Source organism: Lithobates pipiens, unplaced genomic scaffold (assembly GCF_037356315.1).
Source record: "Lithobates pipiens isolate NorthernLeopardFrog02 unplaced genomic scaffold, aLitPip1_a1.2 Scaffold_27, whole genome shotgun sequence".
Taxonomy (NCBI): Eukaryota; Metazoa; Chordata; class Amphibia; order Anura; family Ranidae; genus Lithobates; species Lithobates pipiens.
Window position 1 is genome coordinate 224,850,083 of NW_027507788.1, and position 25,048 is coordinate 224,875,130.

The following is a 25,048-nucleotide window of genomic DNA, read 5'->3' on the forward strand; positions in this document are numbered from 1 at the left end:
GGCACTGCCTGCTGATTGGCTTCTCCGCTGCTATCTCCCTCACTGACACCAGCACCGAGATAGAGAGCACTGTTGGTGGTAGTGTCTTTGGGGGTGCACACAGCAGAGAGTGAATAGGGTGCAGATCGAGAGGATGAGGAGGGTGCAGAAGAGTAAGGCTGAGTGAGCCACTCAACCAAGTCTGGTGCGTCCTTTGACGTAATCGCACGCACCTTCTGTAATTTGCCACTTTGGCTCAAGCCTGGTGCTCCTGCCCTACCACTACCACCCCTGCGGAAGAGCCTGCCTCTTCCTCTGCCTGTCATTTTTTAATGACAGGCAGTCACAATGCTGCACAGTGGAAATGCACTATACTATGCTTTCTATATGTGCAAGTATTTTATACATGTATTACACTCCTATATACTGCACACCAAATAGTACACCTATACCAGTCCTTAAAAGGACGTTTGTGGACCTAATAGTAGCTAGCGAATTACAGACTGTCCCTGCTCCAAACACCAAACTGTCCCTCCCTACACTGAGAAACGACATCTGCAGAATCGGTCAGCACTGCAGTGCACTATAATATGCTTTCTATATTTGAAAAAAAGTATATTATAAGTATATTACAACCCTATATACTGTACACCTATACCAGTCCTTAAAAGGACTTTTGTGGACCTAATAGTAATAGCTAGTGATTAGGGACTGACTGTCCCTGTTCCACACAGCGTCCTGTCCCTACACTGACAAAAGACAGAATGTAAAAAGGTCTATTTATAAGTTAGGGGGAATGTCCAAGTGTCCATGTGCTGAAATGTCTCAATTGGCTGTCCTGTACCCCATGATGGATGTGGGTCAAAGTTCTTCACAATGTAAACGAATATGTCCGCTGCAAACGGCGCCAGAAGTCCGCCGGTTTGGCAAATTGCGAACGAGCAAAGTTTGCCGCGAACCGACTGCCGGACGAACCGCAAGCAAGGCCATCTCTAGTGAGGATGTGCAGCAATGTGGTGACGGCTGTTGAGAATATTGAATGGTCCTCCATACCTGACCCCAGAAATAGACTCTCCTCATCTTCTATCCCATCCATCCACTGAATGCTCCTCGGTTGCCAATTAGAAGACTATTGCCGGCACTGGATGGTGAAGAGCTTAACTCTAGAGGAAGGGCTTTGTTTTCTTGTAGCTAACAAAGGTGATAACGGGTCCCTTGTGGTCCCCGCTCTTAGACGGGGGCTTCACTGTGCTTTTATTACAGTTTCTCTGTATAATGCACTTCTCTTGCTCCTGTACTCCTCCCTCGGTGACGGTCTTTCAATAGGACTGAATGGAGATTGCATGGCAGCAAAGCCTGGCCAAGAGACGTTGTTTGGCTCTTAAAAGGTGGTACATCTCCGAGTGGGGGGGAGGGGATATAAGGATCTGAGGGGGTGTGTAAGACTTGGAGGTACTCATGGACTGGCGGGTCAAATTTGTGTAAGATGTCCCCCATCTGTCCTGTCCCCTAAAGTATTGTCAGCAGGACGGGAAGTGAGGGCTAGACATAGGCTTTAGATCATTGCGGGGGGGGCAGCTGCAGCCCTTCGCTTGCCTATATTCAGGCACTATTCCTCCTGCTGACACCAATAATGGGGCACTATTCTTCCTGCTGACACCAATGATGGGGCACTATTCCTTTCGCTGACACCAACGATGGGGCACTTCCCTCCACTGACACCCAAATATAGGGCACTATCCCTCCCACTGATACCAATGATGGGGCACCATTCCTCCCACTGACACCAATGATGGGGCACTATTCCTCCCACTGATACCAATGATGGGACACTATTCCTTCCACTGACACCAATGATGGGGCACTATTCCTTCCACTGACACCAATGATGGGGCACTATTCCTCCCACTGATACCAATGATGGGACACTATTCCTTCCACTGACACCAATGATGGGGCACTATTCCTCCCACTGATACCAATGATGGGGCACTATTCCTCCCATTGATACCAATGATGGGACACTATTCCTTCCACTGACACCAATGATGGGACACTATTCCTTCCACTGATACCAATGATGGGGCACTATTCCTCCCACTGATACCAATGATGGGGCACTATTCCTCCCACTGATACCAATGATGGGACACTATTCCTTCCACTGACACCAATGATGGGACACTATTCCTTCCACTGACACCAATGATGGGACACTATTCCTTCCACTGACACCAATGATGGGGCACCATTCCTCCCACTGACACCAATGATGGGGCACCATTCCTCCCACTGACACCAATGATGGGGCACCATTCCTCCCACTGACACCAATGATGTGGCACCATTCCTCCCACTGACACCAATGATGGGGCACTATTCCTCCCACTGACACCAATGATGGGGCACTATTCCTCCCACTGACACCAATGATGGGGCACTACTCCTCCCACTGACACCAATGATGGGGCACTATTCCTCCCACTGACACCAATGATGGGGCACTATTCCTCCCACTGACACCAATGATGGGGCACTATTCCTCCCACTGACACCAATGATGGGGCACTATTCCTCCCACTGACACCAATGATGGGGCACTACTCCTCCCACTGACACCAATGATGGGGCACTATTCCTCCCACTGACACCAATGATGGGGCACTATTCCTCCCACTGACACCAATGATGGGGCACTATTCCTCCCACTGACACCAATGATGGGGCACTATTCCTCCCACTGACACCAATGATGGGGCACTATTCCTCCCACTGACACCAATGATGGGGCACTATTCCTCCAAAACCAGAGATGGGTTTGTGATTTTTTTTTTACTCCCTCTGGCCAGTCTGACCCCTCTGAAGTCTGAACTGGCCTTTTGTTTAGAAGGTTTGGAGATTTTGGGATTTAAATGATCTGCACTGATCTCTACAATATGATATACAAAGTATAATGGCGCCTTTCATGAGATGCTTTTCCCTCATTGGTCGGACTCCAGGAACATATTAAGAATTCCCTTTTAGTCAACTTACTTCTATGTATTTATTAAAAACCAACAACTCCGTGTTTAAATACTAATCGCATTAAAGCTGAAGTTTAATCGGCTTATATGTTGCCTTCCCTGCCCCCCCTCCCCCCACCCCCCCACATCTACTTCATGCTGATTACATTTTGGAATAAAACTTTTCCGTTTCCATGAAACTCCTTATTTTACGTCAGACACTGACATCGGATCTCTGGCGGATCAGCGGGGATTGGCCGAGATTTGAGCCATCTATGGGCAGGCTGATTGTGCCCAATTCAGTTTATCGGTACAATAAGCATTGTTGGATTTTCATGCGATTATTAGCATTGCCGTGTACTCCAGGCAGGGACCCCCGCCGGGAGAAGACAATCGCTCCATGGGAGGAATCCCCCCCCCAATAATGATTGGATTGATGGGGGATTCGAGCGATTCTCTGTCCTGCAATCACAGGAAATCGCACCGTCTGTGGCTGCATTACACCCAGTGATGCCCGACCTAGAAGTCCTGCATGGTTAGTAGTCAGATTCCATTGCCTTGTACACTGCTGTCAATGTCAAATGTTTTCAGGCACGGGGATCAGTGCAGCCTCATCAGCGCATATCAGTGTCGCCTCATCAGCGCATATCAGTGTCGCCTCATCAGTACAACCTACCAGTGTCTGCTCATCAGTGCAACCTACCAGTGTCTGCTCATCAGTGCAACCTACCAGTGTCTGCTCATCAGTGCAACCTACCAGTGTCTGCTCATCAGTACAACCTACCAGTGTCTGCTCATCAGTGCAACCTACCAGTGTCTGCTCATCAGTGCAACCTACCAGTGTCTACTCATCAGTGCAACCTACCAGTGTCGCCTCATCAGTGCAACCTACCAGTGTCTGCTCATCAGTGCAACCTACCAGTGTCTGCTCATCAGTGTAACCTACCAGTGTCGCCTCATCAGTGCAACCTACCAGTGTCGCCTCATCAGTGCTGCCTCATCAGTGCAACCTACCAGTGTCTACTCATCAGTGCAACCTACCAGTGTCGCCTCATCAGTGCAACCTACCAGTGTCTGCTCATCAGTGCAACCTACCAGTGTCTGCTCATCAGTGCAACCTACCAGTGTCGCCTCATCAGTGCAACCTACCAGTGTCTGCTCATCAGTGTAACCTACCAGTGTTGCCTCATCAGTGCAACCTACCAGTGTCGCCTCATCAGTGCTGCCTCATCAGTGCAACCTACCAGTGTCGCCTCATCAGTGCAACCTACCAGTGTCGCCTCATCAGTGCTGCCTAATCAGTGCAACCTACCAGTGTCGCCTCATAAGTACAACCTACCAGTGTCTCCTCAGTTGCCCATGAGTGCAACCTATCAGTGTCGCCTCATCAGTGCAACCTACCAGTGTCGCCCCATCAGTACAACCTACCAGTGTCACCTCATCAGTGCTGCCTCATCAGTGCAACCTACCAGTGTCGCCTCATCAGTGCAACCTACCAGTGTCGCCTCATCAGTGCAACCTACCAGTGTCGCCTCATCAGTGCAACCTACCAGTGTCGCCTCATCAGTACAACCTACCAGTGTCGCCTCATCAGTGCAACCTACCAGTGTCGCCTCATCAGTGCAACCTACCAGTGTCGCCTCATCAGTGCAACCTACCAGTGTCACCTCATCAGTACAACCTACCAGTGTCGCCTCATCAGCGCATATCAATGCCGCTTCATCAGTGCTGCCTCATCAGTACAACCTACCAGTGTCTCCTCATCAGTTGCCCATGAGTGCAACCTACCAGTGTCGCCTCATCAGTGCAACCTACCAGTGTCGCCTCATCAGTGCAACCTACCAGTGTCGCCTCATCAGTGCAACCTACCAGTGTCGCCTCATCAGTGCAACCTACCAGTGTCGCCTCATCAGTGCAACCTACCAGTGTCGCCTCATCAGTGCAACCTACCAGTGTCGCCTCATCAGTGCAACCTACCAGTGTCGCCTCATCAGTACAACCTACCAGTGTCGCCTCATCAGTGCAACCTACCAGTGTCGCCTCATCAGTGCAACCTACCAGTGTCGCCTCATCAGTGCAACCTACCAGTGTCGCCTCATCAGTGCAACCTACCAGTGTCGCCTCATCAGTACAACCTACCAGTGTCGCCTCATCAGCGCATATCAATGCCGCTTCATCAGTGCTGCCTCATCAGTACAACCTACCAGTGTCTCCTCATCAGTTGCCCATGAGTGCAACCTACCAGTGTCGCCTCATCAGTGCAACCTACCAGTGTCGCCTCATCAGTGCAACCTACCAGTGTCGCCTCATCAGTGCAACCTACCAGTGTCGCCTCATCAGCACATATCAATGAAGATGAAAAATGACCTGTTTGCAAAAGTTTTGGTTTTGTTTCAACATTTTCAGTCTTTATTCCCAGAGCAGCAAGGAGGGGGTGCAGTTACTGGAACCGACCGACCCCACCCCCCCCCCCCCCCAGTGGCCCTCCCTGTGTTTAGAAATGCTTCAGTTTGTAAACACAATGTTGTGTTGAACTTATGGGGCCTGGGCCCCGTACAGAGGGCAGGTTCTACCCCCTAATCAGTGGCCTTGGGGGCGTCCAATAAAGACACTGTAGCTGTTGAGGTGACGTTCATCTCTAATGATCACAATGGTGATTAAACGACAAAACAAAAACACACAACACAATTCCCATAGACTTCTCTTTTATTATAAATAGGCAAGCATTGAAAATAGTCATCATGTCTTTCACAACAAACAGCTCCGCAGGTTAAATATCTCACTAAACATAACAAAACCAACCGCTCCACTTCCTCTTCCTACAGATTTGGTCTCATAACTTTGTACATTCAGTAGGAAAATAAGTTCAGCTCTGATCACAAACACATTAAAACCTCTATTACATAGCAGCTTAGCATAGCCAATGGAAATACTGCGTCTTGGGGGTTCACCACCCAAAAAAAAAAAAAACTGGCACCCTAAGAATAGGGAGACATGTACATCCAAAACGGTCCATCAAAAAAATAAAATAAAATTTTATTCATCTTAAATACTTTTTATTATTATTAAATTATCTTAATTAAAATATCCCCCTTTTGATGTTTTTTTTTTTTTGTAATACAGTGGGGAAAATAATAAAATTATTAAGATAATTTAATAAAAATAATTTGATATCTTAATTAAAATATCCCCCTGCTGATCGCGTTTTTTTATACAGTGGGGAAAACAATTAAATTATTATTAAGTCATCTTAAATTATTTTTATTATTAAATTATCTTAATTAAAATATCCCCCTTCTGTTTTTACATTTTTTTTGTAATACAGTGGGGGAAATTAAACTATTAAGATAATTTAATAAAAATAATTTTATATCTTAATTAAAATATCCCCCTTCTGATTTTTTTTTTTTGTAATACAGTGGGGAAAATAAATTATTATTAATATTTAATAAATAATTTTATATCTTAATTAAAATATCCCCCTGCTGATCGCGTTTTTTTATACAGTGGGGAAAATAAATTATTATTAAGTTATCTTAACTTATTTTTATTATTATTAAATTGTCTTGATTAAAAGATCCACCTTCTGATGGTGTTTTTTTTTATACCGTTGGGACAATAATTTAATTATTATTTAGATAATTTAATAATAAAAATAATTTAAGATGGGTTCATTAAAATATCCTCCTGCTGATGGTGTTTTCTTTTAATACAGCGGGGAAAAGAATTAAATTGTTAAGTTATCTTAAATTATTTTTATTGTTATTAAATTATTTTAATTAAAATGTCCCCCTGCTGATGGTGTTTTTTTTTTATATATATATATATATACAGTGGGGAAAATAATTAAATAATTAAGTTACCTTAAATGTATTATTATTAATTATAAAATATCCTCCTGCTGATGGTGTTTTCTTTTAATACGGTGGGAAAAATAATTAAATTATTAAGTGATCTTAAATTATTTTTATTATTATTAAATTATCTTAATTAAAATATCCCCCTGATGATGGTGTTTTTTTTTTATACTGTGGGGAAAATAATTAAATGATTAAGTTAATTTAATAATAATAAATTTAAGGTATCTTAATTAAAATTTCCCCACGGTATAAAAAAAAACACCATCATCGGGGCTATTTTAATTAAGATAATTTAATAATAATACATTTAAGTTAACTTAATCATTTAATTATTTTCCCCACTGTATATAAAAAAAAAAAAAACACCATCAGCAGGGGGATATTTGAATTAAGATACTTTAATAATAATACATTTAAGGTAACTTAATCGTTTAATTATTTTCCCCACGGTATAAAAAAAAACACCATCATCAGGGGGATAATGATTAAATGATTAAGTTACCTTGAATTTATTATTATTAAATTATCTTAATTAAAATATCCCCCTGCTGATTGTGTTTTTTTTTTTTTTTTTATACAGTGGGGAAAATAATGAAATGATTAAGTTACCTTAACTGTATTATTATTAAATTATCCTAATTAAAATATCCCCCTGATGATGGTGTTTTTTTTTTATACCGTGGGGAAAATAATTAAATGATTAAGTTAATTTAATAATAATAAATTTAAGGTATCTTAATTAAAATTTCCCCACGGTATAAAAAAACACCATCATCGGGGCTATTTTAATTAAGATAATTTAATAATAATACATTTGTTAACTTAATCATTTAATTATTTTCCCCACTGTATAAAAAAAAAAAAACACCATCAGCAGGGGGATAATGATTAAATGATTAAGTTACCTTGAATTTATTATTATTAAATTATCCTAATTAAAATATCCCCCTGATGATGGTGTTTTTTTTTTTATACCGTGGGGAAAATAATTATTTGATCCCGTGCAGATTTTGTAAGTTTGCCCAATTGCAAAGAAATGAAGGGCAGGAAACAATAGCTCTGCCTGTGTTGATTGAGGGTGGGGGGGGGGGGGAGGAATCAAGCGATATTCTTTCTTTCCACCCCTAGTGATTTTTTTTTTTGCCCGGATTTGGGGTTTTACCGCACATGCATAACCCAGCGCACGCATGTAAACCATCCTAAATGTCCTAAGAGAAGTAATACTTTTCGGAACCTTTTCGGGCTGACAAGCATTTAGGAGGCAATCCTACTGCTTCCTAAATGTCTGTTTTTTTTTTTTATTCTCAAGGAGCATTTCGTATTAAAATACCACACTGCGACCATGAGCCAAGCGTTTGGCTCGCAGTTGCCGTGCGCTCCCATTGACCTCAACAGGCGAGCTTGACGGGCATCGCCACCTGTCAGACTCTGCAGGCCAAGTTGAAAATGCAATGGCTGTGAAGCAAAGCAAGGTAGCCATGGAATGTGTAGCAGCCCAGTCCAGCTGTAATGTTAGAATTTGGGCAGTCAAACTGTGGATAAGCTGCCTGCTTTTACTGCTCCTTAACCACCTCCTTGGAGCTCAAGTGAGTGTTGGGGGGAAGCAGCGCACAGAAGAAGGTTTTTTTTTTTACTTTCATGCACATGTAAAAAAACCTTCAGCCTTTTACAACCACTTTAAAGTGGTTGTAAACCCTTACAAACCACTTTGACCTACAGGTAAGCCTAGATTAAGGATTACCTGTAGGTCCAAGAAATATCTCCTAAACCTATGTGGTTTAGGAGATATTTGCCCGAAAACGGGCACCGCTGTCTACGGCGCAGGCGCACTGAGCGCGGCATTCTCAGCGACGGAGCTGCCGCGCGTGTCGGCGTCCCCGTGCGCATGCGCGGGAGTGACGTCATCGCGGCTTCGCCGAATGACAGCGGCGGAGCTGCGAGACCCCACCAACAAGATGGATGCGGCGGACTACAGGGGACAGCGGCGACTTCGCTGGCTCCTGTGTCAGGTAAGTGACACATAATGGGCTACTATCTGATGCGATGCGATGCATAGTAGTCCATTATGCTTTGCCTTTGCAGGGAATGAAAGAGGAAGTAACACTCATCAGGGTTTACTTCCTCTTTAAGGCAGCGGGTGAGTGTTCTCACCCTGGAAAAGAAAGTGCCGACGTTGAAAGTTGTAATAGCCAATTAAAGAAAAAAATAAATAAATAATTATATATATATATATATATATATATATATATATATATATATATATATATCAGGGGCGGACTGACAACTCATGGGGCCCCCGGGCAATAGGAGATTATGGGGCCCCCAGGCAATCAGAGATTATGGGGCCACACAGTATACACACACAGTATACACACACACACACAGTATACAATCACCCAGTATACAAAGACATGTTTCTATTGGCTGAGAAAGTACTGGAGAGACCAAAACATTGTCGGTAAGGGACATTTCAGAGACAGATGTAAAAAAAAAACACCAATTTTTACATACTGTCCCTGGTTTTACTGAGGCTGGCAACCCTGATGGGACCCCCTAGTGGCCTGGGGCCCTTGGGCAGTGCTCGAGTGGCCCAATGGTCAGTCCGCCCCTGATATATAAATATATATATATACACACACACACATCACATGTGGCCATTAGGATTACAGGGTGCAAATGCAGAAATACATTTTGGGGTTGCATACTGAGGGTATGACCCCCCCCCCCCCAATTTTGGGGCCAGAAAGCCGATTGGTAGATTGCTGATGGGAAAGCACATAGGAAAGATAATGTGCTGTGTACCCAGCATGGGAGCAGAAACGCAGAATAGACGCGGTTTCCATTTTTCTGTCATTTCCTTGATCTCGTGTCCCCAAAATTTGGTCCAACAAACTCTTTCTTTATACATTTGCTGCTCCCCCTTTCCAGATTTTTTTTTTTTCAGCGAAGCTTTGAAATGAGGATGGGGCGGGATGGATACACCCCCTATGACAGCGGCCCCAAGACGGGTCAAGATGGTCTTATTATCCTAATACTGATTACCGCTACCTACTGAGTGTTGTCTAATTTCACACACAATGCGTTCCCATTGATAGATACATTCCGTATCGGTGCACAAACAACGGAAATAAATGAACATGATATATATAATCAACATCAACGTAACCCTATTTTTAGTGAGGGGTTTGGCCCAGCGCTGGGGGTTGAAGGCCTTATCTCTGCGTTCGCAGGCTCCATCGGACATCACTATTGTTGGGTCAGGGACTGGCTCTGCGTTTGTCTCTTGGCTTTGGTTTGCAGATAACGTCCTTTTCCCTCTTCAAACCGTTTCTTCTCATCTTCAGCCTCCAGCTACATTAAAATAGGAATATAAAAAACAAAACAAAAAAAAAAAACATGAGATTTTCCTGGACAGGTGTAACTATAAATCAAAAATACCATTTTTATTTTTTAACCACTTCGCGCCCAGGCCAATTCTGACATTTCTCTCCTACATGTAAAATTCCTAATTTTTTTGCTAGAAAATTACATAGAACCCCCAAACATTATATATGTTTTTTTTTTTAGCAAAGACCCTAGAGAATACAATGGACGGTCATTGCAACTTTTTATCTCGCACGGTATTTGCGCAGCAATTTTTCTAACGCGTTTTTTTCAGAAAAAAAACGTTCATGCTTAAAAAAAAAAAAAAAAAACGGTAAAGTTAGCCCAATTTTTTTGCATAATGTGAAAGAGGAGGATACGCCGAGTAAATAGATACCCAACATGTCACGCTTCAAAATTGAATTGATCTATGCATGTCTATCTTATGCCAAATATCAATTCATATTGTTGCTTTATTTTCAAATTCTGTATTTCATAATTACAATGATATTCAGATTTATGTTTTACTATGTGTATGTAACATGCAATATTTGTTTTATCAATAATAATCAATAAAAACATTGAAACAAAATTGAACGCGCTCATGGAATGGCGCCAAACTTTGGTATTTAAAAATCCCCATAGGCGACGCTTTAAATTTTTTTACTGGTTACATGTTTTGGGTTACAGAGGAGGTCTAGGACTAGAATTATTGCTCTCGCTCTAACGTTCGCGGCGATACCTCACATGTGTGGTTTGAACAGCGTTTTCATATGTGCGCGGGACTTACGTATGCGTTCGCTTCTGTGTGCGAGCTCACGGGGACGGGGGCGCTTTAAAATTATTATTATTTTTTTTTTATTGTTAATTTTATTTTAATTTTTTTAGTTTTACACTTAAAAAAATAAAATAAAAAATTGATGACTTTTATTCCTATTACAAGGAATGTAAACCTCCCTTGTAATAGGAATATGGCACGATCGGACCTATTTACAGTGAAATATGGGGGGTCAATAAGACCCCATATCTCACCTCTAGGCTGGGAAGAATAAAAAAAAAAAAAAAAAAAAACGATGATGGCTTCCTAGCCAGATCGGCGCCGTTAATTTGAATACCGAGGCCGGGCGTGACGTCATAACATCGCGCCCGGCCTCCGAACGATCATAGAGACTCCGGGGACAATCTAGTCTGACGGAAATCTCTATGATTACTTGCTGGGGCCGGCGGATCCTGTGACCGACTCACCGATGGAAACGGTGAGTCGGTAGAAGCACCGGAGGGCGGCGGGGGGGGGGGGGGGGGGCTATGATCGTTCTTATGGTGTAGGGAATCTGAATGATGTCTGTGGCCTCAGGCATCATTCAGATATAACCACCGAAAGCCCATGACGTCAATAGACGTAGTGCGGGTCTCAAGTGGTTAAAAAGCAGGAAAAGTGTCACTTTTTTAAATTTCTCTCTGCAGAGAAGGATCACTACTGGGTATTTCATATGATATTTGTATCACGGAACCATTTTCTATAAAATATCGCACGGGATAATTAAAACTCCAACTTATTAAATTAAAATATCGAGTTTGCAGTAAATATCACAAAATCAGGAAATATGTGTGCTAAATGTTGCATAAAGCGCTTGATAAAAATCATCTCACGTTATCTCGTGCATAGATAGTCACTTTCTCTGGCTTTCTTTTGGGATATAAGTTTTGCAAAATGTATTTAAAGCGGGAGTCCGCCGGGACTCCGCGTTTTTTTTTTTTTTTAAAAGCCAGCAGCTACAAATACTGCAGCTGCTGACTTTTAAAATAATGACACTTACCCGTCCAGCGCGCCCGCGATGTCGGCACCCGAAGCCGATCTGTAGATCGTATGTCGGGTGCTGCTGCCGCCGCCATCTTGGGTATGGGAATCAGGAAGTGGAGCCTTTCGGCTTCATTTCCCGGTTCCCTACTGCGCATGCGCGAATCGCGCTGCGCAATAAGGACGGTCCCCGCTGTCTCTGGGATCTGTGCGTTTCCCAGCAGGCAGCGGGGCACTTGCGGAAAGGGGCGGAAGTGGGTGCAGATACCTGTACTGTACAGGTATCTGCACCCCTCCTCCCCCCTGAAAGGTGCCAATTGTGGCGCCGGAGGGGGGGGAGGGTTCCAATGAGCGGAGGTCCACTTTAGGGTGGACCTCCGCTTTAACCTTGTAAGGAAAGCCATCAATAGACGGAAAAGTAAAACTAAAGAAGCACATTTTTTTGTTGTTGTTGTTATTACTTTGATCAGTGTGAGCATTACAAAAAAACATTGCTGCTGTGGGTAGAGGTGTACAGATTCTATTCTACAATTTGTCCTGTTTGAAACGACACTAAAATTATCATTGTTTATAAACAATGTTACTTTGTATCTCTATCTCCCATCTTATCAATGTCTATTAACAATGGTACTCTGTATCTTTCCATCTCCTGGCTGAACAATATTTATAAACAATGTTACTTTGCTTCTCTCGATTCTAGATCTGAACAATGTTTTGAATCAACAGCAAAAGTTTTTTGTTTTTTTAACGAATGGGGTGGGGGGAAGCTCGAATGGGGTGGGAAGCTCGAATGGGGTGGGGGTGGGGGGGAAGCTCGAATGGGGTGGGGGGGAAGCTCGAATGGGGTGGGAAGCTCGAATGGGGTGGGGGTGGGGGGAAGCTCGAATGGGGTGGGGGGGAAGCTCGAATGGGGTGGGAAGCTCGAATGGGGTGGGGGTGGGGGGGAAGCTCGAATGGGGTGGGGGGGAAGCTCGAATGGGGTGGGGGGGGGGAAGCTGGGTTCTGTAGCTACATAACAACTGGGAAGTTAATAATCTCTGTTAATATTTTTTCTTAAAGTGTTTTTTTTTTGGGGGGGGGGGTTAACAAACAAGATTCTGTTCCTGTAAAGAATGTTATACAGCACAATGCTTGTACTCTGTAATTTTTCCCCTTGTAACACCTGTAATACCTAGTTGGTGCGTCACAGTTACATAGTTGGTGAGGTTGAAAAAAGACACAAGTCCAACCTGTGTGTGTGATTATATGTCAGTATTACATTGTATATCCCTGTATGTTGTGGTCGAGACCACTGCCTGTGGAAGGCAATTCCACATCATGGCCGCTCTTACAGTAAAGAACCCTCTACGTAGTTTAAGGTAAACTTATTTTCTTATAATTTTAATGAGTGGCCACAAGTCTTGTTAAACTCTCTTCTGCAAAAATGTTTACTCCCCATTGTGGGGTCACCAGTACGGTATTTATATAATGTGGGGTCACCAGTCCGGTATTTATATATTGTGGGGTCACCAGTCCGGTATTTATATACTGTGGGGTCACCAGTCCGGTATTTATATACTGTGGGGTCACCAGTACGGTATTTATATACTGTGGGGTCACCAGTCCGGTATTTATATATTGTGGGGTCACCAGTACGGTATTTATATACTGTGGGGTCACCAGTCTGGTATTTATATATTGTGGGGTCACCAGTCCGGTATTTATATACTGTGGGGTCACCAGTCTGGTATTTATATATTGTGGGGTCACCAGTCCGGTATTTATATATTGTGGGGTCACCAGTCCGGTATTTATATCTTGTGGGGTCACCAGTACGGTATTTATATACTGTGGGGTCACCAGTCCGGTATTTATATATTGTGGGGTCACCAGTCCGGTATTTATATAATGAAATCATATCCCCTCTCAGGCGTCTCTTCTCCAGAGAGAATAAGTTCAGAGCTCACAACCTTTCCTCATAACTAATATCCTCCAGACCCTTTATCAGCTTTGTTGCCCTTCTTTGTACTCGCTCCATTTTCAGTTCATCCTTCCTGAGAACCAGAACTGGACAGCATGCTCCAGGTGCGGCCGGACCAGAGTCTTGTAGAGCCGCAGAACCTGGCTGATCCTGCCTGCCTATATCCTCCCCCCTGTAAACTTACCATGGTTTATGATGGCTGCTGAGCCCTGACACCATGGTCCGTTTACGTGATTCCGTCATCCGCAGCCTGCTCTTCCGTGTCTCCTCTGGGCCCCCCCCCCCCCCGCGTGTCAGCCTGCAACCCCCCCCCCGCCCGCCCGCTCGCTCTTATATTTCGTAAAAAAAAAGGACATCTGCACTGTAATATACCAATAAATGTCCCTGTGCCCGTGTTAAGCATATTTTTTTTCCCATCTTTATCTATAACAGCACGGCTCCCTGGCGCTCAGCTGACGTGGCTCTCGCTCTCTCCTCTCCTCCACCGGCTGATGTCAGCGGAAGCGCTTGGCCCCGCATACTAGAACTGTGAGTCAGAAAGTGAGGCGACCCAAAGAGTCAGCTGAGCGCTGGGAGCTGCGCTGTTATAGATACAGATAATAATGGGTTGATATGCTAGCAGGGGTGGACTGACAACTCATGGAGCCCCCGGGCAATAGGAGATTATGGGGCCACACAGGACAGACATGTTTCTATTGGCTGAGAAGGTACTGGAGAGACGGGGCAGCTATAATCTCTGTATTTTTAGACCAAAAGGATGTCGGTAAGGGACATTTCAGAGACAGATGTAAAAAAACACAGATTTTTACATACTGTCCCTGATTTTACTGACGCTGGCAACCCTGATGGGGCCCCCTAGTGGCTCGGGGCCATTGGGCAGTGCCCGAGTGGCCCAATGGTCAGTCCGCCCCTGTATGCTAGCTAAGCCACTCTTTTAACTGCGCTTTTTTTTACTAGTCCAATTGAACCCATTTTTTATTGCAATAATCATTTTTATTGGATGTTGGAAGATACATTCTGCGAATAAATCTTTTATCCGTTTGTTGGATTTATACTATGTGGAGGCTCGCTTTTTTCTTTTTACTTTATATTTTGAAAACCTTCGTTTATTGAGAGGACTGTGGGTGACGACTAAGGCACGTAATACCTCCGGTTAAAAACGGCAAACAAGAGAGTCGGGCATTCGGTGAGTACGGTTCCACGCTTTCCTGGAATATCTCATCAGTCCGGACCTGATCTGTACCCACCGCATGTCGGTATAAGCTCGCTCAACTCACCGCCAGCGGCTTGTGAGCCCACCACCGCTGGTAAGAGTACCTCATCTATTTCCCTACTTTATGCAATATATATGAAGGCACCAGCCAGATTGTCAGTTCAATCCTAGAACACATCGAGAAGCAATATGGAGATCCGGATAGAATAACAATATCCTATCATTTTATCCGTAGGAACTCTTCTTGCATTTACTAATATGGACTTTAGATGCTAAATATTAGTATTTTTGTACGATACGCTCCTATTTTGTATCACTGCCTCGGACATTATTTTTGAAATCATTGGCATCATTTGTTTCATTCATTATTAACACCATTTAGGTCCCTTTATTTTACCAAGTGACCTTTTATGCTTGTTTGAGACAGTTAATATATAGACTGTGGATGCACGGCCTTCCTCCTTTGGGTTTCATTTATATTTACACTTTTCACAAACCTTTAGGGTTTGTGTGTTTCACGATTGTTTATATATTTGATTCTTATGCGGTTTTGGTGAATCACACCTATGCATTATTATGTTCATCTAGAGCAGGGGCGGACTGACAAATCATGGGGCCCCCCGGGCAATAGGAGATTATGGGGCCCCCGGGCAATCAGAGATTATGGGGCCACACAGTATACACACACACACACACACACAGTATACACAGACATGTTTCTATTGGCTGAGAAGGTACTGGAGAGGTGGGGCAGCTATAACCACTTTCAGCCCCGGACCATTTTGCTGGTCAAAGACCAGACCACTTTTTGTGATTTGGCACTGCGTCGCTTTAACTGACAATTGCGCGGTCGTGCGACGTGGTTCCCAAACAAAATTGGGTCCTCTTTTTTTCCCCAAAAATAGAGCTTTCTTTTGGTGGTATTTGATCACCTCTGCGGTTTTTATTTTTTGCGCTATAAACAAAAATAGAGCGACAATTTTGAAAAATAAAAACATTATTTTTTGACTTTTTGTTATAATAAATATCCCCCAAAAATATATAAAAAAAACATTTTTTTTCCCCTCAGTTTAGGCCGATACGTATTCTTCTACGTATTTTTGGTAAAAAAAAAAAAATCGCAATAAGCGATTATTGATTGGTTTGCCAAAAGTTATAGCGCTTACAAAATAGGGGATAGTTCTATGGCATTTTTATTAATAATTTTTTTTTACTAGTAATGGCGGCGATCAGCGATTTTTTATTGTGACTGCGACATTATGGCGGACACATTGGACATTTTTGACACATTTTTGGGACCATTGTCATTTATACAGTAATCAGTGCTATACAAATGCAGTGATTCCTGTGTAAATGACACTGGCAGTGAAGGGGTTAACCAGTGGCTGGCAGTGTAGGGGTTAAGTGTTCCTAGGGGTGTGTTACTAACTGTGGGGGGGCTGGGCTTTCATTTAGTGAACACTGATCTCTGCTCCAATCACATGGAGCAGAGATCAGCGTCACTAGTTGCTAGGCAGAATGGGGAAATGCTGTTTACAACGGCATTTCTCCATTCAGCTGCCCCGTGAGACGATCCCCCGCCCCGTGAGACGATCGCGGGTATGCCCGCGGCGATCGAGTCCGCGGGACCCACGACTGGACTCACGGCGGCGCGCTCGCGATGGCAGGCCGGCAAATTTAAAGGGACGTACAGTTACGCCCATTTACCTGCCCGTGCCATTCTGCCGACGTACATCGGCGTGCGCTGACCGGGAACCCGGATAATCTCTGGATTTTTAGACCAAAAGGATGTCGGGAAGGGACATTTCAGAAACAGATGTAAAAAAAAAAAAAAAACACAGATTTTTACATACTGTCCCTGGTTTTACAGAGGCTGGCAACCCTGATGGGGCCCCTCGGGCAGTGCCCAAGTGGCTGAATGGTCCTTCCGCCCCTGATCTAGAGCACATGTTTTTTTTATTTTGAAGATTTGATTTGGATGTGTGGTGATTTTCTGTGACTTTGGAGCTGCATTTCTGTCATACACATTTATTTTTCAATATCACTCATGTACGATACACATTTATAATATTTTTGTTTTTCATTTTTCAATATTATTATTATACAGGATTTATATAGCGTCGACAGTTTACACAGCGCTTTACAACATTAGGGCAGACAGTACAATTACAATACAATTCAATACGGGGGGTGGGGGGGGGGTGGAGAATCAGAGGGCCCGGCTCGTTAGAGCTTACAATCTAGGAGTAGTGAACCGTTCAACTTTGAATCCAGGCATAGTCATATTGTTGCAATTTGATATGTGATTTTCATCACATATATTGTTTTAGGGCCGGTTCACACTGCAGGCGAGGCAAGGCGACTCGCCTCGCCGCGGCCTCAGCGGCGACTTGCAGATGACTTCTGTATAGAAGTCAATGCAAGTCGCCCCGAGGTCGCCCAAAAGTAGTACAGGAACCTTTTTTCTGAGTCGGAGCGACTCGAGTCGCTCCTCTCAGAACGGTTCCATTGTACAGAACGGGGGCGACTTGCGAGAGCGAGGCGAGGCGAGTCGTGTCGCCTCGCATCGCCCGCTGTGTGAACCGGCTCTTACTCACTCTGAATTTCAGAGTGTTACATTGTTGTCTAAGGCACAATTTGCATCCAGATTCACATTCTGATATGTTTTTGTGAATTATATACATTATTAGCGCTACACGTTTACTCGCATCTTTCGTACAATTAGACTGATTGTTGTGTTGGCTGCTCACTTTTAGGGTAGGCGTGCTATTATCACTGTATTTTTCGAGAGAGATACAGATAAGCATATATATATTTTTTTTTTGATTATTTTATAAGCGGGTTAACAACCACTTTAAAGTTTCTAAATCTGTATGTAAATGTATTAAAGGTTTATACAAATGTATTAAACACCACAATGGGAAAAAGGGATACAGGTAGGCAGTTGGCGGGCCATCCATACAGGGCGCGCGTGGGTGCCGCCTCCCCCTGACCATGCGTCCTGCCCCCCCCATCTACATATTAGTGGCGCAAGACTATGGATTCCAATGGGGGGGGGGGGGGGGGGGGGTTTGAAGCACATGATTGGAGCCAGAGGCTCTAATAGGCTTCAAAAAAGGGTAGGTTCCGGGTACAGTGCATTGTGCTCTGAGCCCATCCAGTTGCATGACCATAGTGAATGAATTTTCGCTATTATCACACTAAAGTTCCTCCCTGCCAATCAGGAGGCAGGTCTGTGACCTATTTCCCGCTTGGTCAAAGCGGCGGGCTATTGGATGCCTAGCGGTTTGGCGGAAGAGGAGACACACGGCACGAAGCTGGAGGAGCGGACGCCGGGGCCGCTGCCCGTACTCCAGAAGAGGACAAATAAGTGGTAGACTGCCCGCGGGAGGGAGGGGGGGGCGTCACTGTTTTTGTGCCTGGGGGGGTGTTTTGTTTGTTTACCGCCCCCCCCCCCCCCCCCCAAAAGAAGAACCCACCAGCCGTCACTGCTAATAGGTGTAATAAATGTCAGCCCAGTAGTGAATCATTTATACATATGGTATGGGAGTGTCACAGGATTAGACCCCTATGGTCAAAAGCTACCGAATTTATACCGGATACCTTTGATTTGCCAAATATATGCTGTCCTCTGGTATGGACACGTGTCCGTTGACACCCGCCGACAGCCGATCCAATAAAAACAGACAGATGGGGAACCCGATTGGATGACAGTCGGATAGAAACCGAGTCATTGAGGAGAGTGGGTTGTGTCCATGTCCTCTCTGCATAAGCGGACAGTCCCCCCCCCCCCCCCACGAGCAGGCGGATCCCGCTGCCAGCGTCCACCTGAAAGGGGCCCTAAAGGTTAGATTCTCTGTCAGTTTTTTTGCTGCTGGATCACACAGTGGACCTTTTCCGCCACCAATCCTATATCTCTGGCTCGCTTCATACAAAAGCTTTCTTGGTGAACCTGCTGCCAGTTTATACCCAACTGTACCCAGAGCAGGCAGGAGGAGGGCAGATCTGCGCGGCATGTCATGTGGCACAGCTGGCCGCCGCGTGCTTTACAAAGACACGCACTCTACGCCTTCACATAAATATTAGATTTCAGGAGGTGGAGAAGAGCCATTACCATGACTTTTCCCATCTTCTGCATAATCAAAGAAGCCGGCTGACTTCAAACGTACATCACAACGCTTCACACATATTTTTTTTTTCGGTGTTTTAAGTGAAAAAAAAAAAATGTTCGGTTGTAAAAAGCTGACGTGATTAATACTGGCAGGGGCAGACCCAGAATATATTTAAAGGGAAAGTAGAGTTCATTTTTCGGAGCTGTGCTTTTTTTTTTTTTTTTTTATTTATTGATGTGAAGTAAATTTTTGATGTGAAGTTTTATAATTCAATTTTATAGTTTTTTTTAGTTTCTAGTATAAATAACTCAGCACTCAGAGCCATTCACTTTGACCCACAGCTAGAGGAATGGGAATATTCTTATCCCCCCTTGTACAGATACGATGAAACTAGAAGTAATCTGGCATTTCCAGAAAATCGTACCCCCCCCCCCCCCCCAAAAAAAAAAGCTGTGCTTTGTGCAAACATTTATTGCAAACCCCCAAAGTCAATAAATGTCCAACATCAAAATCTTCTCTTGTGTAATAGATTCCTCCTTCTTCCCTTATAAAAATATTAAACTCTCACCAGATATTGAAACCCAAATAAAACCGGGGGGGTGGGGGGGGGTGGTCATATGTTTTCTGATATAATGAAAGGCAAGGAGATTGAGGGACGCACGCATATGTGGGAAACTAAGGTGGAAGCCGGTGTTCTGGCAGATAGTGTCCGGCCATCATATAGCGTCCGCCCCGTACTGCAGAAGAAGCTTCGGAAAATCTCTGAAGTTGAACGGCGCCTGCGCCGTGAGTGGAGGTGGTAGCCCCACCATCCAAGCGGACATAGGGTTCGGTAAATTAAAGGGCCCCTCGCGGGCGCGCCGCGCTTCGGGCTCGGCCTCGCTGCGCTCGGCTCTTTTTTATTCATACTCTATGTCCACTTGGATGGTGGGGATAGAACCTGGACTCACGGCGCAGGTGGGGCTAGAACCTGGACTCACGGCGCAGGTGGGGCTAGAACCTGGACTCACGGCGCAGGTGGGGCTAGAACCTGGACTCACGGCGCAGGTGGGGCTAGAACCTGGACTCACGGCGCAGGTGGGGCTAGAACCTGGACTCACGGCGCAGGTCGGGCTGGAACCTGGACTCACGGCGCAGGTCGGGCTGGAACCTGGACTCACGGCGCAGGTCGGGCTGGAACCTGGACTCACGGCGCAGGTCGGGCTGGAACCTGGACTCACGGCGCAGGTGGGGATAGAACCTGGACTCACGGCGCAGGTGGGGCTAGAACCTGGACTCACGGCGCAGGCGCCGTTCATCCTCAGCTTTTTTCTGAATGTGTGTTGCTGTGTACTGCGCATGCGCAGTACACAGCGGACACTATCTGATGGGGGACCTTATATGATGGGCCACCTTGGAAAGTGTAGGATCCGAGCCGGGTTTTGCCTTCCACTTGTGACCAGCAGCAGGTAGTATAAATAAGGAAGGGCTGGAGCAAGAGGTTGCTCTGGCCTGGGAGTCAGGAAAGCCAATATTCGAGAGAGGAACCTGTACTGTTTAGTTAGTGCCTGGATGACGAGGATTTATTTTTGTTTGTTTTATTTAAAACGTTGCACAGAAAACAGACTAAAAAGTCAGAATTTTAAGAAAAGACCTGCTGTTTTTTTTCCCCCTAGGGAAGGTGATCCCCCACATATGGTGGAGGATGCGGGCAACTTCCTGAACAAGTGGAAAGGAGGACGTGATCAGAGCCTTCCTGCAGGCCACTGCAACCCAGCAGAAAACCAACCAACCGGTTTTCAGAGATTCGGGAGCAGATGGCGTGGAGATGCAGCAGAAGGCTACAGCAGCGCAGCAGGAGACAAATCGCCAGTTTGCAAAGGTCCAGCAAGCGGACGTGGAGGTGGCCCAACGCCTTGTTGAGTTAAAGCGGAGGTCCACCCTAAAGTGGACCTTCCGCTCATCGGAACCCTCCCCCCCTCCGGCGCCACAATTGGCACCTTTCAGGGGGGAGGGGGGTGCAGGTACCTGTACAGCACAGGTATCTGCACCCACTTCCGGGATAGCTCTCTGCGGAAAGGGGCGTACATTACGCCCCTTTCCGAAGGTCCCCCGCTGCCTGCTGGGAAACACACAGATCCCAGACACATCGGGGACCGTCCTTATTGCGCAGCGCGATTCGCGCATGCGCAGTAGGGAACCGGGAAATGAAGCCGAAAGGCTCCACTTCCTGATTCCCATACCCAAGATGGCGGCGGCAGCACCCGAGAGACGATCGAGAGATCGGCTTCGGGTGCCGACATCGCGGGCGCGCTGGGCGGGTAAGTGTCACTATTTTAAAAGTCAGCAGCTGCAGTATTTGTAGCTGCTGGCTTTAAAAAAAAAAAAAAAAAAAAAAAAAAAAAAAAAAACGCGGAGTCCCGCTTTAAAGAAGGGCTCTGCGGGTCCATTACTGGTGGAACATAAAATAAATCCTTGCTATCCAGGCACTAAGTAAACAGTACAGGTTCCTACCTCACAGGTGAAGGGCTGTCTGTTCAGACAGCAGATAGGGCGATGTAATGTAACGTGGTTTATAAGCATTGATCAGAAGGATATAGAGAGATACAAAGTAACATCGTTTGTATCTATCTCCTGTCTGATCAATGTTTATAAAGTAACATTGTTTGTATCTCTCTATCTGCTGTCTGATCAATGTTTATAAACAATGTTACTTTGTATCTCTCTATATCCTGTCTGATCAATGTTTATAAACAATGTTACTTTGTATCTCTCTATATCCTGTCTGATCAATGTTTATAAACAATGTTACTTTATAAACATTGATCAGAAGGATATAGAGAGATACAAAGTAACATCGTTTGTATCTATCTCCTGTCTGATGTCTGATCAATGTTTATAAAGTAACATTGTTTATAAACATTGATCAGACAGAAGATAGAGAGATACAAAGTAACCAGCACTGTTTTTTTTTTTCCGGGGGGGGGGGGGGGGGGGGTGGCACACAGTCAACATCCTTTCTAAACAACTGTTGGGATAGAGAATTTTCTTTGGATTCTATGAAAGCTGACTATGAAGAAGCACCCAATGTATAAATCCAGACATAGTCTCTACGTATCAATCCTTACTCATGAGCTATAAAACATTAATATGCACAGGTAAGGCTATTTTTATAAACCTGAATACATTCACATACAGATTTATATATTTTGGTTTGACCATTTACCCCCCTCCCCTCCCCCCCCTTTCATGACCAGGCCATTTTTTGTTATTCTGCATTGTTCTAATTTAACTTGCAATTGAGCGGTCATGCAAACTCTGTACCCAAATTACATTTATATCAATTTTTTCACACAAATAGAACTTTATTTTTGGTGATATTTGATCACCGCTGCATTTTTTTTTATTTTATTTTTTATTGTTTATTATATAAATGAAAAAAAGACCGAAAATGTTGAAATAAAAACAACATTTTCAACTTTCTGTTATAAAACACATCCAATAAAATCAAATTTTTATATATGTAAAAAAAAAAAGTTAAGGCCAAAATGTATTCTCCTACATGTCTTTAGTAAAAAGAAAAAAAAAAAATATCTCAATAAGTGTATATTGATTGGTTTGTGTGAAAGTTATAGAGTCTACAAACTGCCTTGAAAAAGTATTCATACCCCTTGAAATTTCCCACATTTTCTCACGTTACAACCCAAAACTTGAATGTATTTTATTGGGATTTTATGTGATGGACCAACACAAAGTGTCACATAATTGTGAAGTGGAAGGAAAATGATAAATGGTTTCCACAATATTTTATTAATAAATATGAGAAAGGTGTATTTGGTGCATGTGTTTTCAGCCCCCCCTTTACTCTGATACCCCTAACTAAAATCTAGTGGAACCAATTGCCTTCAGAAGTCACCTAATTAGTAAATAGAGTCCACCTGTGTGTCATTTAATCTCAGTATAAATACAGCTGTTCTGTGAAGCCCTCAGAGGTTTGTTAGAGAACCTTAGTGAACAAACAGCATCATGAAGGCCAAGGAACACACCAGACAGGTCAGGGATGAAGTTGTGGAGAAGTATAAAGCAGGGTTAGGTTATAAATAAAATCTCCCAAGCTTTGAACATCTCACGGAGCTCTGTTCAATCCATCACCGGAAAATGGAAAGAGTATGGCACAACTGCAAACCTACCAAGACATGGCCGTCCACCTAAACTGACCGTGCCGGGCAAGGAGAGCATTCATCAGAGAAGAGCCAAGAGGTCCATGGTAACTCTGGAGGAGCTGCAGAGATCCACAGCTCAGGGGGGAGAATCTGTCCACAGGACAACTATTAGTCGTCTCTCCACAAATCTGCCCTTTATGGAAGAGTGACAAGAAGAAAGACATTGGAGAAAGAAAGTCATAAGAAGTCCTGTTTGTAGTTTGTGAGAAGCCATGTGGGGGAGGGGGCAGCAAACATGTGGAAGAAGGTGATCTGGTCAGATGAGACCAAAATTCAACTTGTTGGCCTAAAAGCAAAACGCTATGTGTGGGGGAAACTAACACCGCCCATCCCCCTGAACACACCATCCCCACCGTGAGACATGGTGGTGGCAGCATCATGTGGTGGGGATGGTTTTCTTCAGCAGGGACAGGGAAGCTGGTCAGAGTTGATGGGAAGATGGATGGAAACAAATACAGGACAATCTTAGAAGAAAACCTGTTGGAGTCGGCAAAAGACTTGAGACCGGGGGGGGGAGGTTCCCATTCCAGCAGGACAACGACCCGAAACATCCAGCCAGAGCTACAATGGAATGGTTTAGATCAAAGCATATTCATGTGTTGGAATGGCCCAGTCACAGTCCAGACCTAAATCCCATTGAGAATCTGTGGCAAGACTTGAAAATTGCTGATCACAGACGCTCTCCATCCAATTTGACAGAGCTTGACATATTTTACAAAGAAGAAGAATGGGCAGAAATGTCCTCTCTAGATGTGCAAAGCTGGTAGAGACATCCCCAAAAAGACTTGTAGAGAAAGGGGGTTCTACAAAGTATCGACTCCGGGGGGCGCCATATAAATGCCCCTCCCCCCACACTTTTCACATATTTATTTGTATCATTTATCATTTTCCTTCCACTTCACAATTATGTGTCACTTTGTGTTGGTCCATCACATAAAATCCCAATAAAATACATTTAGATTTTTGGTTGTAACATGAGAAAATATGGAAAATGTCAAGGGGTGTGAATACTTTTTCAAGGCACTGTATACTGGAAAATACCCAGCTATGATGCTATATTGGTAATGGGGGTGATCAGAGATTTATAGTGGGACTGTGATAGTGTGGCAGGCAATCTGGCACTAACAGACCCTCGTCTGGAGGGAAACTGACAATAACATCAATAGTGACACTAATACAGTGATAATACTGTACACTGTTACTGTACTAATTACACTGGCTGAGAAGGAGCAAACATCTAGGGGAGATCAAAGGGTTAACTGTATGCCTAACAAATGTAACGTGTGCTGCTTTTACCAACAGATCTGGCTGTTTTTTCTCCCTGGTTTGCAGGGAGAAGAAACAGCCAGACTGATGCTCTGCATACAGAGCCCTGTTTGTACACACAGGACTCTGTGCTGTGATTGTACACAGCCAATCAGCAGGTCTCAGCAGATGAATGAAAGATCCTCCTCCTCCAATCATAGAACACTTTTCATTCATACAGCCTATAGTACAGCTTCAGTGTCAAACTTTGCCTCTATACAGGAGCTTTCCGGTAATAAAGACCGCTCGCTGCT

General features: G+C 44.3%; 1 protein-coding gene across 5 annotated transcripts in view; it reads right to left on the reverse strand.

The window, feature by feature from the left end:
* Window positions 1-5,669: 5,669 nt before the first annotated feature.
* The window catches only part of ACOT7 (acyl-CoA thioesterase 7), a 343,430-nt gene continuing 324,051 nt past the window's right edge, over window positions 5,670-25,048 (reverse strand). For all 5 annotated transcript variants that reach the window (XM_077458310.1, XM_077458311.1, XM_077458309.1 and 2 more), the window contains one exon: window positions 5,670-10,192. In XM_077458310.1, coding sequence (XP_077314436.1) covers window positions 10,088-10,192 — 105 coding nt within the window. In that variant the 3' untranslated portion in view covers window positions 5,670-10,087. The remainder of the gene's footprint in view (window positions 10,193-25,048) is intronic.